We start from the raw sequence: 19,255 nt of genomic DNA, 5'->3' as shown, positions 1-19,255 counted from the left end.
CTTTTGAAGTAGGCAAATGTGTACAGTCCTGTGGAACTGTAGCTAAGCCTTGCTGTCCACGTACCCTGGGCAGCAGTCACAAAAATTGGGGCTCTAGATGAGTGTATAAGTTCCTTTCTGGGAGATATCAGCCCGCTGGCAGAGGGAGGGCACAAAGCTGACATCCACCCACCGCATTCCCTGAGCGCACCTCTGCAGGCCTCTAATTGTATGCCAAACCTGAAGCCTAACCCTCAGGCCAAAGCTTCAGGACAAGTACACAGGCCTATTTCACAGAAACACTGGGGTTATGTTTCAGTCTGCTGTCTGTGCAGTACCCTGGGGGTGGAACCCTGCCAAGAACTGTCTCTCTAATTGTTATTCCTTGTGGGACCCAAGGACACAAGTCCCCCATGCTACTAGAGCCAGGCAATCAAGGGGTATCCCCTGAGCAGTAGCTGCTAAAACTGGGGTACCAGATGCATGTCAAAGCTCCCCTATAGGAGATACTGGCACTCTAGAGTGTGGCAGAGAGAGTGTGAGTATAGATGGTACCTCCTGGGGGAAAAAAACCTGTTTAAAAAAAGATGGCGCCCACTGGTTAGAGCAAGGCAGCAGAAGAGAATGAACCAAATGCCTGCCAGTCAGCAGGCCCCTAGATGTGTGATATATTCGATGGCTGCCCCTCAGGCCCAGGCTTTAAGATTAGCAAATGAGCGTCATTCACATAAAATCTGGGTGCCTCTGGATCAGCTACCTCTGCGCTGAGCCCTGCAGCCCATGAGTTGCCCGTTAAGAGCCATTTCTCAGTTCGTTATAGTCTTGTGGACATTTGGAGGGCTCATCTCTCAGGTACACTTCTTAAAAGTTGGGGTATCCAGTGTGGAGTTCAAACCCTTCACTCCAAATGGAGAAGCTTTGGGTTTTGAGATCCTTTCCAACTGCAGGATGCCGCACCGGGGATGGATTTATCATGAGACTGTGTCTGCCCTCTCCTACCCGCTTCCAAGTGGGCCTTCTCCTTCACTTAATGTGCATAGGGATTGCTCAGTTTTTAGGTTTTCTTCAGAGGAGGTTGTTTCATGTGTAGCTGCAAGTTCAGTGCATTCTTGGGAAGAAGTGAGGCCAGGATCCTTCTCCATTGCCCTCTTGAACCAGAACCTCCCAGAGGCAGTGTATTATTGCTTTCCTTAGAAATACTCAAAAATGTACCCAATATTCTAAAATTGTCAAAATAAGGATTATGATCATTTCCTTCTTATCATTGTAAAATCTTCCTTTTTCTCTTCTTCTTTTCCCCAGCTCCATTATTACTAACTCTTTCCAATAACAATGAAAAGGAGACAAAGGGAAAACACTTAACATCTGCTAAATCAATCGTCTTCAGATATTTTTGCTCATGTAACTCCTAAAACAATATTGACAGCCCATGGGATCTCATTGATTTTTAAGCAGCCGTCTAAAAATTTTTGGCAGGTTTTTAAAAGATGGCATTTCCATAGTGTATAGACTTTTAAAAATAAAATTATTATATCACTTTTGAATGTATCCAGTGAAATCTAAATGCTATAGCAAATTTGATTCCTTATAGAAGTGAATAAGCATATTGTTTTAAACTTTGCATGGTTCCTTGTTTTCTTAGGTCTCTTGCATTCCACTTCCAGTACATAATTCTATTCTGATGCAATATACTTTTATGTCCTAAAGCCTTTTGTTGATCACAGCATTCCACTTTTGTGCTACAAAAATTGTGACTGTAAATTGACAATTTTTAAATTTCCTGAGGCCAAAATTACTGGTAAATTGAATTATTATTACAATTATTATTTGTATAAAATTTGCCAAACATATTATACATTTGATACTTTTTACACATGAAAATATGTGATACATTAGAGATTCATCTCTTAATGGGATGGATCATTAGTTCATGTATCCATGGGTTTTTGTAACCCACTATAAAGGGCAGACAGCATCAATTTCACTTCTGTTTTTCATTTGTATAGGTTTTTGTGGTGTAAACCTTTTTCATGCAAATATGTAGATGGGACTTGAAAGAGTAGTGTTAAATTGATGTCACTAAATTCTTTGAGAGCCTCCTGAGTTACATGCCAAAAGTAACATGCATTATCTGTCATCAAAAAAAGTCTTATAAATGACATATTAGCTGATGATTCCCTTAGATCCTTCTTCAATTTTATTGAAACTGAAGAATCGGAAAACTTATGGCTTGCAAAAGAAGTTGTTACCCAATCATTACAGCCATTTACTTTCTCAAATTTCTGGAAAGTCCTCCAAAGAGACTTTACTAGGACTTATTAAAAGACTACCTGTTACTATTTCACTTGGAAGCACTTTGTTTACCCTAACTGTGTCTGGGAAAATCAAAACAGCACACATTTTAGTAAACTTTTATCAATTCAATAGTTTTTGATGAAATCATTTTACCTTATAATGCACATTGTTATATTTTTATCAAAATCTGGGAGAAACTGCCATCTTGGAGCTTCTTAGAGGACCTGTTTATTTAAAGAGAAGGGTGGTTGGTTGGAGGTCAGGGATATTTTTTCATGCCTAACAATTGCTTTATAGACACCTTGATACATGGAATGGTATATGATGAATAGTATACACGAGTATTACAATGACTGGAGAGGTATATACCCGCATAAATTCATAAATTGAACTACTCATTCATATATCAGTTTCAATAAAATTTTACAGTTCTTCATGAGGGTCACACAATTCTCTTTCAAATCATTCTTAGCAAATATATAGTTTTCTTATTATAAATGGGATTTCATCACATTTTATAAACTTAATGCTTCTCCACAAAAATTTATTGATTTTGAAGCATTTATCTTGCCACCTTACAAATCTATTCTATTCTAATGGTTTCATTACATGAAAATAGTGAAATAACTGTTTTTGTTTAAAATATTAAATATTGATGGTGAAACACAGTAACTTGCTTCATTAATTTTTATGGTTGTGCCTTCAGTATTTCACATATAATGAATGAATTTTTTTCTTATAACTTGTTCCATAGTTCATGATTTATTTTCATGTTAACTGCTTCCATATTTTGACAAAATTTATAAATCTCAAGTTTTAATGGAAAAATTCCCACCCACTAACACTATGCTACATGTAGTAATAATAGTTTACTTTATGTATTTGTTAAATGATTGCTTAAATGGTTAAAATCCACAATATCCTGGAATCGTGTCTTGCACTGTTATATGAATTAAAACACTATCCCATACCATCAATCATCAATACATGCACATAGCTTTACACACAACACACACACACACACACACACACACACACACACACACGGATACCTTGGCTTTATGACTAAATTTGAAAAATAATCCCAGTAACTAGATAACACGAAATAAATAAATGTGTGATTAGCCACTTCCTATTGTTGAGCTCAGCCTTCCAGATGGCTTACTTTGATTCTAAGCCAGTGCTTCTCAGGGTCAGTAGACTTGTTCACCTTCACTTCTCCAAAAAAGGAATGGAAAATTCCCAGGAAGTTGGGAACCAAGCAGAGTTTCCATATGCTCTGTTCTAGTGTCTAACCATGCATCTTGCTTTGTTTATTTACTCATTCATTCACTCAAAATTTATTCATGGTTTCTCCAAGTCTATGTGCTATATCGCAGAGGCTATAAAAAATAAAATAAAAAATAGCCCCAGTCTCCAAGATGCAGTTTCTCTATCTTGGATATTTCTGGATGCACCTTCAAATTGTGCTTCTCTGCCTGGTGCTTTTTTATTTTTCCTTACACTTTTTTCTTCAGAGGTAATTGTAGTGTCACATGCAGTTTTAAGAAATAACACAGAGAGCTCCCTATATCATTTCTTAGTTTCTCCCAATAGTAACCTCTTGCAAAACTATAGTAAAATATCACAACCAGGATATTGACATTGATACAGTCAGGGTACGGAGCAGTTCCACCACCACAAGGATCCATATATGTGCTTTTAGAGCCACGGACACTTCCCTCCTACCCCTGACTGCTCCCACTCTAACCTCTCATCCGTTCTCCATTTCTCTAATTTTGTCATTTTAAGAGATTATATGAACATCCCTCTAGCAGAGGAAGAGGGATGAAGAGCACCGCCTTGTTCCCGCCAGGTGAACATAGAACCCAGGTTCCTCATTTCACCCCCACTGACACTGATGTGTGTGTGTGTGTGTGTGTGTGTGTGTGTGTAGGATCTTTGTTATTGCTGGATGGGGATGGACGTTCTGGCTCTTTGCTAAACTTCCACTGAGAGCATCCTGGCTGGGAGGGCTAGGAAGCCTCATTATTGCTCCCCACGTGGCCTCTACTGACACAACAAGGGGGGACCTCTTTACTGCTTGGTGGGGGTGAAAGTCCTGACTTTTGTTCTCTGACACCACTCCAGTGGGAGGGAGAAGGGGATCCCTTGTTACTTCTGGGTGAATGTGGAAGTGAGACACAGCCTTCACTTGTGTGGTCTCCATTGGCATGAAAGACCTTGGCCTTCACTGATACACTCTGGCAGAGGTGTGGCGGTGCTCTCCAGAGTTCTCCAAGAGTGGGAGTCTACGTTCCACTTGGCCTCTGCCTGGTATGGCTGGAGTTGGGCCATAATTTTTTCTGTGGTGTTTGGCTAGAGTAAAGGAGTTTAATGGTTATTGTGTAAATGTGTTCTATCTTGTTAGGCTGCCCTTTTCTTCATCCTTTGGATAGAGAGAGCAGTATCTTGTTTTTGTTTTTTGTTTTTTGTTATTTTCATTCCCATTGGTGTTTTGGGCTTGTCAGCTTTTTTAGCTCTAAGTCTGGGATATGTGAGGAAAACAGAATCCCAAGGAACTCGCCATCATGTTGGTCTTTGGAACTCTAGGTCCCTCATTGGTCTACCTTCTTATCATGTCATTTTAGTTTATTTTATACACAACATCCAAGGTCTTGGGTTGTACTTAGCAGGGGGACTAAGGAAAAGTATATCTACTCTGTCTTCCTAGAAACAGATTCCTCTGCTTTAGTGTGTATCATTTCTTCTCTATTGAAAGATGTTTCCATGTTCGTTCTATCAATCCCTCAGTGATACTGTTCTTTAGGTGTTAACTCAATTAGGGACAACCCTTGTGGAAGCATGGCTATCTCAGTTTATCCCGTATCTTATGCCCCATGATGATTTTCATAAGAGTTATGACGAAAAACATAAAAGCAATTAAGCAAAAGCATTAATTAATCATAGCTGAAACTTCTTAAATCATCCTTATCTATAGGGATATATGGGAGTGAGTGAATTATATCATGTGTTTGAGAATGAAATATTATCGTCCTTCAAAGTTATTCCCCAAAAGGCATCCAAAGTGATCTTGACATACACCCTAACTTAAAATATTGTCATTGTTTTTATTGTTTTAGGAATAAGCTTCTAGCTTTTGGTTGTGGCTTATCCAGCCTTGATATTCTTGCACTCACTTTTCTAGCCTTTGCTCCTCTGTTCTCCAGCCAGAGTGAACTCTTATTTTTTCAAATATGCTCTCTTGCTTCTACACCAGCGGTTCTCAACCTGTGGGTCGCGACCCCTTTGGGGGTCGAATGACCCTTTCACAGGGGTCACCTAAGACCATCGGAAAACAAAAAGATATTTACATTACGATTCATAACAGTAGCAAAATTACAGTTATAGAGTAACAACGAAAATAATTTTATGGTTGGGGGTCACCACAACATGAGGAACTGTATTAAGGGGTTGCGGCATTAGGAAGGTTGAGAACTGCTGTTCTACACCTTCCCTCACTTCTATTCATTGTTCTGGTCTCACCTCTAATATCAGTGTGACCACCCCACCCCTGCCTCAAGTATGAATAACATCCCTTTTACGAGTATGTGGTGTCATAGTAATGTGGTATTTTGCCCCTTTTTAATAATCTATTTATGACAAGAATGGTCATTAGGGTATAGGCCGAGTTCTTTTTCTGTATCCCCAGTATACCTGTACCTGTCATATCCTTTTCATCCCTACAGAGGGTCATGAAATTTTAGTTTTACAGCTACTTGGTTGCAAACATGATCACCCAGGGTGTCATGATGGAAAATCTAGCTCTCTAATTGGTTCCATAACTTGGAAAAGGTCAGACAGTGTCAAAACTAGTAATAATTAGAATTCCCATCTGAGGATTCTCACTTGATCCTTCCAACCGCACCCTACCTCAATGAATGAAATGGGAGAAAAGTGGTGACATGGTGAAATTTAATGTGTTGAAAGCATTGCCATTGCCAAAGTAAAATAGTTGCAATTGTATCTGCACACAGATTATTCAGAAAATAATCCAAACATTTTAATATGGGAATGTGGAAGGAAAAATTATTAAGTAGAGTACTCCAAGGTGTAGTAGATTAGACCACACAGACCATTAGAATGAACACCAGGCAAAATAGATCATTTTGAATTAGATTTTATGGGAACTACAGAAGGAAATTATTTAAATATGTTCATTGGCTCCTTTAGCTATTGAATATCTCTTAGATACTTTGGAAGATGTGATTGCTGTACAGTATTTGCCTTAAAGTAGCTTATTATGAAATAGAGTAGTAATACTAAAAAGAGGTTAGAATGTGTATCATGAACCAAGAATTACGGTTAATCCAATTCGAAGCAACTGATGTTAAACGAAAATAAAAATGATGTGACATACATGCTATACTTGTTCAGAAAATATTTACCATATTTTGTCACATATAATGTGCACTTTTTTGCCGAAATTTGTGAGGGAAAAATAAGGATGCACATTATACATGGGTAGTACTAATTCCATAGCTATATAAATGTTTTTAATATTTTATGCTTATGAGTTAAAAGTACAACTCTAGAAATCAATAATATCTGTATGTAAAGTAATACCCTGGGGGTACAACAATCAGTTTTGTTGAACTTAACAACAAACTTGCAAGAGTTCTTGGCCTTCTATGATGCGTAAATATTGTACATTTGTTACCGGTTCATACAATTTCTTGTACCATAATATGGTAAAAAAATAAATGCTAAAATTCCTTTATAATGCAAAAAACAAGTACCTAAATGTAAACAAATAAAAATTTGAATTAAAAAATTAAAACAAAAGTTTTTTCCTCCGGAAGTTTGGGCCAAAAACATGGGTGCGCATTATATATGGCAAAATATGGTACTTTGTTATGGAGGTGATGGGATTTGAACTGGACTTGAAAGACAGGATTTAGACAGTTAGAAATGAGACATACTATGGTGGAGAATGGGAAGTACAGACTTGTGATGGGGACTGGAGGTAGCTTGTGTGGATGGGAAAGTAGGCTAAATCTATGAACATAGCGTGATTGAGGGCAAGAAAGGAAAGGAGCAGGGACTAGATTGTACTGGGACTTGAATTCCAGGCTATAGAAATGGAATTAGTTAATTCCTTTGGTTAATTGGCAACTGCATACCTTTGAAGATTTTTGAGCAGGGAAGTGGCGTGATCAGAGCTTTGTTATAGAAATATTAATTTGGCATCTCTGGCTGGAAATCACTGATTGTGAAATGAACTAGAAGAAGAGGTTGTATGTATGGAGATTATGGAATCAATTAAGTCATAAAGTAATGCTTTAAATTAGCATAGCAGCAATGGGCATGGAAGACAGCCACTGATATAACTTACATTTCCAAATCCCCAAAGACCTTAAAGTCTTATTGAAGTGAGGGAGAGGAGATAAGGAAAGGAAAATATCAAAGAGAACTATAGCTTGAGACTTTGCTCATAGTTTACCACTCTTTCTAGGACCTAGAGGGAAAGAAATTTGAGAACAAATACCAAACCATACTCAGAATCTTCCTTCCTTTCTGACTGCTAAGGTCAAGTGTTATTAGGTCCAACATGTGCCATTTTTCTCTTTCCTTAAGACAGACTGATACTCAGCATATATGCATCAATATAGTTGTAAAAGTTGCTGAAATATTGAAATACTTATGTACTGGTTGGTAAATAGCTGCTGCCGCAAGTTCCTTGACTGCCCCTTTACTGACCTGACCCCTTTTTCGGGCTCACTGGCGTATTCCTCAGTCTAGCACCTTATAGAGGTCAGAGTTGGCACATACGTGGGCATGCCGCACTCTGCTTGATGTCACAGTTGATATCTGTTCTCACTGATCAATGATCATGCCATTCTGGGCTGTAGTATTTTGAAGATTACCCCTACCATGGAAGAAGTTATCTTCCACAATGTTCCAAGTTCTTTAAGCAAGTAGGCTTCTGTGGCGACTATGCATATCTGAATCTCAGGGATTGATCCACTCTGGGTTTAAGTTGAAACCCTGTTACATTAAAATTCACATTTAAATAATGATTTATTGGTAATTTTAAAAACTGTTAATACTCAGTGCTAATGAGAGTACAATAAAATATGTACTTGTTATTCCTGATAATTGGAATATAAAATAATTTGACAATAGGCTAATGAGTTTAAAAAGTTAGTATTATTTTGCCTACATTTTTTTAATAGATGAAAGATAGAAGGGAACAAGATGATTATAGAAAAGTTATTTATAATTGTAAAAAAATAAAATCAACCTAAACATCAAACATTAAAAGAACAGTTAAATCAGAGTGCCATAGTTTATGGTACATTTTATTTATTCTTTATAACAAATCTGAGTTATTAGCTATTTTAGCAAGAATAAAAAAGGTAAAAGATAATTCTAAAATCTCCAGATGCCTCACCTGAAAGAGCTTGCCCACAGAGTTTTAATTATAAAACCAGGATTATCTCACATTTTTCATCCAGACAGTAAACACCTTAAGACAATTAAGAATACAGGGTTTTCAATGAAGAAAACTTTGCTTAAGTATTCTGTACTCAGCCAGGTTGTATCTGTGTGTGAATGTATGGGTACTTACGTGTGTGTAGACATATATTAATTCTTAACATATGACAATTACTTCGCTCTTTTGGACACAGCCTTGTGAGGGTTTTGTTTTTTAATAGACTTGTCCTAATCCATCAGTGATCTCCTTTCTAGTCTGAGCAGGTGTTTACATTTACAACATTGCATCCTGCAGCTAGGGTACCATTTGCTGCTATGGCACCGCACAGTTGCTCAAATTCACAATTTTGTCCCAATAGCCTGTATTCCAGCCAAATGAGCTAAGCAATTGCAGGGAGGTTGGCAGGATGCTAATTTCACACAGATTTGGATATGTAGAATCCAGGGCATTTAAAAGTCTCCTCAACTAATTCATTGATGAAAATAGACAGGATTTTCACTGTCCAATAAAAAGAAAGTCCCTTGCATGCCTAGGTGCTTGTCTTAATATTTATGAATATATTGGCTCAGCATTGGGAAAACTGGTTCTCTTCTAGAACAGTGGTTTCCTGTGCTCAAAATCCCCACATAGCTGTTGATAGGAACAGATTCCTTATTCAGAACAAATCCATAAAGTTCAGAAGCATGGTATTGTAATAATAAAGAGCCTTTCTCCAGGGGCCCAATACTTGCTTGGTGTCCTACTCAGATATAGCAAAACGAGGGCTTTTGAACTGAACAGCACCTGGATACCATTATAATCTACATGAATGAGCACCTTTGGAGTTGTGTAGGGTACAGCCTGAATGCTGCTGATGGAACTGCCCTAAAACTATATGCTTTAAAGATGAATTGTGTAAAGAACAAAGGCTCTTCTTATTTATAGAATTTTTTTAAAAACTAATCTTAGATTATGTATAAGAAGGAATTTCATAAAATGTAAATTATCATATAATATAATTACTATTAACTGTAATAGTCATCTAAGGAATTGATATTTAGTGGGCAATCTAAATAGATTAGAGAGAATGAAGACATCTTTGTGTTTTACAAATTCCAAACTGGTTGATGTTTTAATTTACTTCAGTCAAAATTGTGTTGTCAGCTGAAGGAAAATCTAATGTTAGCACAACATGATAACTTCAAGAGTCACACTTCCAGTAATAGTAGCTGAAAACCGCCAAGATGTTTCTGAAAAGAGAAAGTGCTTATTTTAACAACAACAAAAACAGCAATTAAGAAATAATATTTGGTACCTTTCCAGGAAGGAAACACATTTCATATTAAAAAGAAAAAAACATACCCTTGCCGTTTTCCATCACTTGTGAAACTTGTTCAAACCACAGTTTATTTCGTCTTTTCAACTTTTGCCTGGTTTTAGATGAGGAATTTTCCCCCTTGGGAATCAAAGAGGTTGATTACACCCTCCCACTAGAATTGTGCAATGCCTTTAAGTAGTTCTCCTAAAGTCTGTTTTCCATTATCGTTATGAATTTCACAATATATTTCCAAATGTACTTTCGGATATTTTTATCTCCAAAACACTGTTCTCTAGTATTGTGAACTCTTGATTACCCAAAAGGATTTGGATAGTAAGAGTGTATGTAAGATCAGTTCTTTTTTACGTAATATTACTTTTTAAATAAATGATAAAATCTGTAGACAGAACCTGATTGCTCATATGGAAGGTTTCTTTAACTTTTTAGTATTATTCTATTTATAGATTCATCACATAACATTACCACTGGCAAATGTCATAGACAGCCCTAACTGTAACTTCTGTATACTGTAGGAGAAGAAAATAAAGTCGCTTGCCAGTGACCCATAGCTGGGTGGTTGGAAGAGCCAAGCTTGCCACTCAGTTGTCTTGACTCCCAAGTCTGATGTCCTTTCACTTCACCCTTTTGGTAGTCTCTCTGCCTTTGGTCTTCCCTCCACACCCTCCACCTTCCAGCAGAGCTTGTTTTCCTTTGCCCTCCTTTGACTGAGTGACTGCTGGCTCAAGCAATGGGATGGGCCGTGGCTGGGTCAGATCATCGGAAAGCTCTCGGAACTTATAAGAACAACCGTTGCCCACTGAGAGAAAGAGGCGCACATGTTACATACAGTGTGCCAGAGCAGGGGTGAGGATCATGTACTCCAGGAGCACAGAAGGTTATTGTATGCTATCGTTAATATTAACCGTAATAGTCATCTAAGGAATTGATATTTAGTGGGTAAGATAGAGAGAATGAAGACTTTCTTTGTATTTTTACTGATGGCTGATAAGTTTGATACTTCCATCACCTTAGTTTATGCTGCTTTGCTTTTAATTGTTCTGCTAGTTCTTTTCTTTTCCTATGTTTTTCTACCTTTGTTCTTTGCTCCCGCCCCCACCCCCCACCCCACCTTTACTGACTTGGAGGTTATGCATTCTTTTTGTGTTCATAGTTATGTGTATTTTTATGTGCAAATTTGAAGCTATGTTTTTCTCTCAGTTTTATCATATTGATGTACATGAAAAGAAATGAGAACGTCACCTCCTTCATCTTCCCACTCATCTCCCAGTTTCTCTCATATTTTAAACCTTTCTGCTTTATATGATACAAAGATTTTTATTTTCTTCCTGAGATCATATGTCTTTCTTAAGAACAAGGGGGTTTATTTCATATTCATTTTCAGTTTTATAGTTATTTTAGTAAAATATTTACCAATAGACTATATGTTCCCTAGTTTCTTAATCACAAGCAATTTGCTGAGTGCCATTTTTCCCCATATCCGAGTTCTTTATTTTGATTTCTTTTCAATCAGTGAAATACATCTTTATTTCCAGAAGTCGTGCACATCCTCAAATGCTTTCCTCTTCCCTCATATTTACCAATAGTTTGCTCAGATGTGGAATTTGGGGTGCATAATATTTTTTCTACATTACTGTATATCTTATTCCTTTCCTGGCATTTGTTTTTGCACAAGAGAAATGATATATCAGTTTGATTTGCCTACTTGTAAGTATCTTGTTTTTCTTTCCTGGATGGTTGTAATACATTTCCTTTATCCTGGGTGTGAATCACTAATTAATTTTGCCTGGAACTTGATGAGTATTTTTGCTCTAAAGCTTCAAGTAAGGAATATATTCTTGCATTAATATCACAACTATTACTTCTCCTAGGTCTACTCAGTTCTGTCGTTGTGGAATTTTATGGCTTCTTTTTACTGCCTCCAATAACAATTTTAATTTTGCTGCTATAATTTGTAGTTTCTTTTCCGTCTGTGTGTTCATCTTGATTAATAATCGTCTCCTGTAGCTGCTCACTTATGTTTAATGGAGACCATGTTGTCTTGCATCTTCTTGAGAATCTGCGCAAATATTTACTGTACTTTTTCTAGAAAGAAATATTCAGTAATATGAATAATTCAATATTTAGTGATATGATGCTTTGAAGCAATGTTCTCTTTCTGCTAAAGTATTTTTTTCAAATAGCATTATCACTATTTTTAAAATGTTTCATTCTTAAATAATCACAGATCTATCTAGTTTTAGAATTTTCTACTATATATCATGGGGAAATGTTATCTTCTGTTTTTAAATATAATCAAGAATTTTAGAAGCACGGGTATTTTTCTCAATAATTACATTATATTATGAATCTTGTCCCTCAATTATCATTGCTTATATTTTTAGCTTGGTGTAGTGGTTAAAACAAGGACTTTAGCATTCAAGAGACTTGGGTTTGAGATACAGCATGTGCGGTGGTAAAAAACATGGCCTCTGGATTCAGATGATTGGTGTTCAAATCCCAGCTCTGCCACTTACTCACTGTGTATCTTTGGCAAGTTATTTAACCTCTTAGTGCCTTCCTTAGTTTTCTCTTCTATAAAATGAGATTAATAGGATTAGTAACTTCATAGGTTCTTAAGGAGATTAAAAAGATAATATTTGTAAAATATAGATAGCAGTCCCTGAGACACAGTCAATGCTATAAAAAGTATCTGCTTTAAATTCTGATTTTAACCTTCTTCTCAATTTTGCTGCAAACCTAAGAAAAATAAAGCCTTTTAAAAAAATAAATAAACCAGAGCTTATCTACCCAGAAATGAGCCTTAAACAAATGACAAAAGGAAGAGGAAGAGAATGTGCTACCATTTAAAAATATTTGACTTGCTAATTAAGAACAAGATAAATATAGTTTTGAATTTTTCTCATAGAAATTCACCAATGAACCAGTTAAGTTCTAAAAAATAAAATTCTAGCTCTATCACCTACGAAGTGAGGAACTTTAGTTGTCATCAAATCTCTCTAAGCCTCCATTTTATCAGCTTTTAAATGAACATATACAATTAAATTAATGCATTCAGTAATAACAATATTGATGATTATTAATATTACTTATTAAAACTGAGGCTTAAATGACAATTTATATAAAATGCTAGCACATACGTGCATCTTACTTGGTTGGTACTGTTTTTCAATAATCAAATGCATACTTCATTATGATACATTTAATTGACTTAACTAAGCACTGCAAGTCCCTTTATTCCACAATGTCTCGAGCGTGGAATTCTCAATGTTGAGTTCTTTTATAGACGTGTAACTCCAAAGCGAGTAAGTTACCATTTCAAAGCCACATTGTCAGTGCAGAAGGAGGCTTTGAAGCAAGGGCAATTAGAGTCTGCTTTTAATCTTTTTTATTTCTTGAGCCTGGGAAAAGCAGGGCCTATTTCCCATTAGTTGAGTGATTTCCCTCAAGCCCTTCACTTTCTCCTGTCCTTTGTCAAGTGCTTTAAACAGAAACTATGGGCTAAGTGCTTTTTGCATGTATCTACTGTTATTCTCCCCTGCTGGGAGAGAGAGAAGCTAAACAGGTGGGGGTGGCAAAGGAATATGGAGGATACCTTATTTATCAATTGTTTTAATGCATCCAGTATCATTGATTCCTTTAGTCCCTGAACATGCATTACTATTTTGAGTTTTCCCACAAAAAAAGTTCAGACATACCATGCTGTGTTGTGTTGTAACCAACTGTGGGACATTAGAGGCCGCGTCATCACCTGCAGGTAACAACCTATATCCCTCTTTTAAAAACACTTGGTTTCTGTCCTGCCTTGAATTTCACTATTTTTACTATGAAAAGCTGTTGTTCAGTTTTTTTCCCCCTAAATACTCGCAAAGATGTTGTTAACTATCAGTTGATGTATCACCTAAAATGGACTTTCCTGGCCTGCCCACAGCTTGCCCATCAGGGACATACAAACCAGAAGGTGTGCCAGGAGGAATCAGCACTTGCCTTCCATGTCCTGGTGAAAACCACACCTCTCCACCCGGAAGTACATCCCCTGAAGACTGTGTCTGCAAGGAGGGCTATCGGCGCTCCGGCCAGACCTGTGAAGGTAGGTCTTCCCCCATTGGCAAATAGGAAATTAAAAAGTGGATCTCTCCGAGGGAAATGATGCTGGTGAGTCCATCCAGTTCATTGAAAATGATCTTTAGTATTCCTTTCTCCAGTCATATTTTGGAGGAAAATCTTTTATTAAGTAGCATTTCTTACCACTGAACACATACATATCTTGCTCCAGAGAAAGGGGATCTGAGACCCCAGGAGTAACATAACTATGAAACCAGAAAGATTCAGTACTTGGAAAAGATCTAAAAATGAATCTAAGTGGAAAAAGCCACACATTTAACAACAAATTTGAGTTCGAAAAAGAGTTAGTTTGGGCCCTGGTGATAATTAAATCCACTTAAAGAAAATATTCTTATAAGTGTCTCAGTATTGTTCATATCAAAAATTACAAATATTTATTTAGTCTATAACATGTACAAGAAGCTGCGGCTCTTAGGATTTGTGGCAGACACACTTTGCTGGCCTTGGTTTTTTGTTTTTCTTTTTTTTTAAATTTCATGTCATCTTAATTAAGAAGGACTATAGCTAATGACATGTGAAGATCAAGAACTAGAAAATATTGTAGCCACATAGATATCAAAATAAAAATTATTTTAAACGCAAAAAATATTTAGCCTGGTTTTCCAATTTTAGGTGGAAGCAAATACCTATTAGAAGTGAGATGTAAGGGTTTTTCTTCCAAATTCACACTGAGAAATTTAAATGCAGTAAATGGGGATGCTGTGGGTTATTCAGATATATGTATAAAATGTCTGCTTAAGCCTAAAAGAGGGGAAAGTTGGATGCTTCATAGACAAAGGCTAACTTTACTTTTTAATTTTATTTTGTAAATGTTAGTTGTCCACTGCCCTGCCCTGAAGCCTCCTGAAAATGGTTACTTTATCCAAAACACTTGCAACAACCACTTCAATGCAGCCTGTGGGGTCCGATGTCACCCTGGATTTGACCTCGTGGGAAGCAGCATCTTCTTGTGCCTACCCAATGGTTTGTGGTCCGGTTCAGAGAGCTTCTGTAGAGGTATGTAAACTGCCAATTCACATTGTTTGATTGTCTTGTTTGATATTCTTTGACTTAAACTCTGATGGACCAGTAAGTTCTTTGTTTCTCTTGATTTTCATAAACCACAGACCACCGAAAAAGAAAAAATTATAGGAAGATTAACGTCAGGACTACTAAGTTCAATTGACCACATCGTCCTAAACTATGCCCTTTATATTTCTTTTCTGAAAGAGCAAAGGAAGGAAATGGACAGGTTACCTCAAACCTCAGATTTTAAGCAGCCAAGACTGGGTGCCAGGGGACTTTTTGGGATGGTCAGAGTGAGGGCTTTGATACCCACTGTGATGGCAGGACTTAGGGAGCCACACCAGTATCCTCCACTAGGACAGCCAACTTATCCATCTCCAGCCTTCACCTGGAACGGACAGCACACTAGAGAAAGTGGGAATTTGCTAACGTGAAATCTTAAAGAGCCTAGCCAGGCTAATAGAAAAGGGGGCAGTGCCCCGGGGAAGACACTTAGGCTCCCCCATCAAATACAGAGAAACAAACAGAATGGTACTTCAGTTCCCCTCCACTCTTTCCATCTCCATGAACTATGTTCCTGCTTCTTACAGTTGTTACACAGGCAACTTCCTAAGGTTTCACAAGTAGGGTTGGAAGAGAAGGCTATCCAAGAAGAAGTCAGCGGGGGACCTGTTCATGTAGCTTCTGAATATAGTATTCACCCCCTACCTAGGGTTGCCAGATGAAGTACAGGACACCCAGTTAAACAACGAAAAATTTTTAGTGTAAGTCTCATACAAGATTTGAGACCTAAGTATACTAAAAATTATTTGTTGATTTGATTTTCTGAAATTCAGATTTAACTGGATATCCTAATTTGTGTTTTCTGTTTTGTTTTGTTTTTGTGCTTTTGCTAAATTTAACAGCCTTACCCTCACCACATCCCCTAGGCATCCTTTGGCAATACACTTTGTTGATTTTGACTGCTCCAGGACCCCACTGGAATAGGGTAAAGAGTTCTGTCTTCTAGTCTTCTCTTGGCACCTGCACCATAAGGGAAGCCCAGTTACACTGCTCCAAGGTCATGTGTGAACCCCAGGAGACCTCCGCTGCTTATAGTTGTGAGCTACCGATACTGAACCCATCTACAAATTAGCGTAAATCAGGTCCCAATCCAGATTCCTATCTATATCTACAAAAAGACAAGGAAAAATAAAGAGTCAGCAAACTGAACAAAGGAAAGGGGGGCAATGGAATTACTGAAATTCAAAGGCAATGATGTTGCTAAAAACAAAATTAGACCAGGATTCCAAGAAAATGGGAGAAATCTAAAAACAAAAATATTTCTTAGGGAAGAAAAAGATTGCTGACACAGTGAATGGACACAAGTAAGTGCCAAATTAATGAGTTGGAAAATAAATTCATGAAATTCTTCTGAAAATAGAGCAAACTTTCAATGATTAAAAAAATTATGAAAAGCTGAAGTGACCTGAGAATAGTCACAGGAAATGGATTCTTCTTATATGAGAACTCCAGAGAGAGAACAGAGGTAGGCAAAGCACTAATAGAAGATCAAAGAATGTATCCCCAACCCGAAATCTTGAAAATATACACAACTGAAATCTTTGATATTCAGTTTAAAATCACTTGCTGTGTGCTAAGAAAAAAATTCTTAGAAACAGATCCATGTCTGGAAATAATCTTAGTGAAATTTCTGAATGCTCTGGAAAAACAGAAAATTTTGCCTATTTCACAGTTAGAAATAAATAATATTGCCTACAAAGGAAAGAGAATCAGACTAGCCTTGAGCCCGTTATTAGACATTCTAAATATTAGAAGACAAAAGCATGTTCCCAGGATTCTGAGAGAAAAGAATTAGACCCTAGATTTCTAAACTCAGACAAGCTACACTATATGTGAGAAGGCAAAGGAAAGACATTTTCAGTCACGTGGTCTCAAATGGCAAAAAGCCACAACCCATTACTGAAAATATTAATCATAGAAAATCTCTTAGAAATATTCCTGCAAATTCAACAGTTAAAAGCTCTGTGTAAAATCTCTATCCCTTCTAAATACCTCATGGTAGAGGGTGGAAAATATCACACTTTAATTTTCCACTATTGGCCCTCTAAAGAGACGGAGAAAAGGCAAGTAGGCAACTCCTTTGGGATAAGGTCTGGCCCTGCCTCTATACCTTCCACAGTCCACATGCAGAGCCCGACATCCTACATAAGAAACGGCCACGCCCTGTCAGGAAGCCATCCCTTTGCTTCTACAGCCTTGATCTTCCCATCACCCTGCCTTTGATCTTGGTCCCTGTACATAAACCCTCCCTATTCCAACTTCCTCAGCTTGGAGGGATCACATATAACCTCTGTATGTACTTCCACAGACCTGCCCTCCCCTCATCCTAGCGTGTGTCAGGGTCAGTCAGGGAAGCGTGTGAAACACATCATGTGTGTTAGGGTATAAGGACCTTATTTGGGGAATTGGGCCTTACACAGTTTTTGGAAGGAGGTGGGAAATGGAAGGTCCAGAAGAGAAATTGGAGCATCAGAAGAGTTAACTGCCAACTCAGTTGGAGAAGCCAAGCCCACCCAACTGCTGACATGGAACCACAAGGGAGAAATGTATCGGGAAGTCTAAGAGAAGCTTCACCTCTGTGTAATCACGCCCTGATGCCCTATTGCCAAGAACCGGCAGTGAGCTTATGCCACTTTTTGTCAACAGGGTCAGTCGTCAGGATGTGGAATGGAGACCAGCAAAGACAAGTTGGATCCCATTGGACATATCTGCATTTGTCCATCACTGAGTCTAAACACAATGGCCACTACTTCCCTTCCACCTTCCAAATCTGGTTCAAGTGTTTTTTAACCAACCCTAACCTGATCCACAATAAAGGAATTCTGACAATGTGGTTCCCAGTGTAGCCAACTTGTTACAATACAGACCACCACACTTACTTTTATGAATTAACTTGTCTATCATCTCTACTAGACTATGAGGGGACTTATTGAAGACTGGTCATGTATGCCAGAGAGCAGGTGCAAGAGTTTGAATCAGGGATGACTGGTAGATGAGCAATGACTTGGAGCCTTGGGCTTCCTAAGAGATTATCATGAACAGGAATATAGGGCATCATGGAAGTCACTGAGATGGACTCTGAGACATGTTATGGGGTTTTGGTGGGCTGGGTAGTGAGGGAATTTTTCCAGGAGAACTCAGAGCACAGACGTCATTTGGGAACCTGCAGAAGCAGGAGCAGTTCAAGTGTCCTCTTGTGGCTTCTGTGATGTAATGTTGAGGCTAGAGAGTTAGAAATGGCGGCACCAGAAAGATACAGGTTCCTCTGTACACTTCATGGCACTTCCACTGCTGGTGATTGTAAGGCTGACTGAGGCCCGGAGGCATTTCCCTCATCTAGGGCATAGTAAATCTCTTCTGGCTGCCCTTTCACAGTGGTTCAAAGCTGGTAAAGACAGGAAATGTGTCACCAGTTGTACCTGCTCGCTTCTCAGATAAGGGAAATGTGGTCCTTGGTCCTGTGCCGTACCTCTGAGGAGGACTAGAGCTCACACACAAATCCCATGATCTGAAAGTGGGAGAAATCTTTCCCTAGAACATTAACAAAGGAAACGTGAATGGATGCTGGACAGAGGGAATTAGGACTTGTGTATAACTACTGTTATCAAAGAGACAAATAGCAATGTCTTAGCCAATGAAGAGCGTATTGCTCCCTCATCTAAAAGAAAAGGCAGAAGTAGGTAATCCAAAGCTGGTGTGGTAGCTCCATTGTCATCAGAGACCCAAGCTTCTTTTATTTTTTTGTTATACCATCTTAGTGCATGATATTTATCCTATGTTATCCTATACTTATACACTGTAATATCCTGGGGTTACTATCACTCATGTCCGTATTTCAGGACAAAGAAGGAAGAGAGAGGAGAAAACAAAAAAAATATTCTCTCAGTTGAGACAGTCCCCATTAAAAAGCTCTTCTAGAAGTCCCACAAAACTTCAGCTTATAGCGCACTGACTGTCACTCATTGCAATGGAGGTGTGGAGTTATCTTTTAGCTG

The 19,255-nt window shown here is 37.9% G+C and overlaps 1 protein-coding gene across 1 annotated transcript in view; it reads left to right on the top strand.

Moving 5' to 3' along the window:
• Positions 1 to 19,255, top strand: part of SVEP1 (sushi, von Willebrand factor type A, EGF and pentraxin domain containing 1) — a 177,261-nt gene that overhangs the window by 37,945 nt on the left and 120,061 nt on the right. Inside the window, 2 exon segments of the mRNA XM_019635789.1 lie at positions 13,999 to 14,157; positions 15,009 to 15,188. Of these exon segments, the coding sequence (XP_019491334.1) occupies positions 13,999 to 14,157; positions 15,009 to 15,188 (339 nt within the window).

Source organism: Hipposideros armiger, unplaced genomic scaffold, assembly GCF_001890085.2.
Source record: "Hipposideros armiger isolate ML-2016 unplaced genomic scaffold, ASM189008v1 scaffold_24, whole genome shotgun sequence".
Lineage (NCBI taxonomy): Eukaryota > Metazoa > Chordata > Mammalia > Chiroptera > Hipposideridae > Hipposideros > Hipposideros armiger.
Note: the sequence above shows the minus strand (reverse complement) of the source record. Positions and strands in the feature narration are given on the sequence as shown.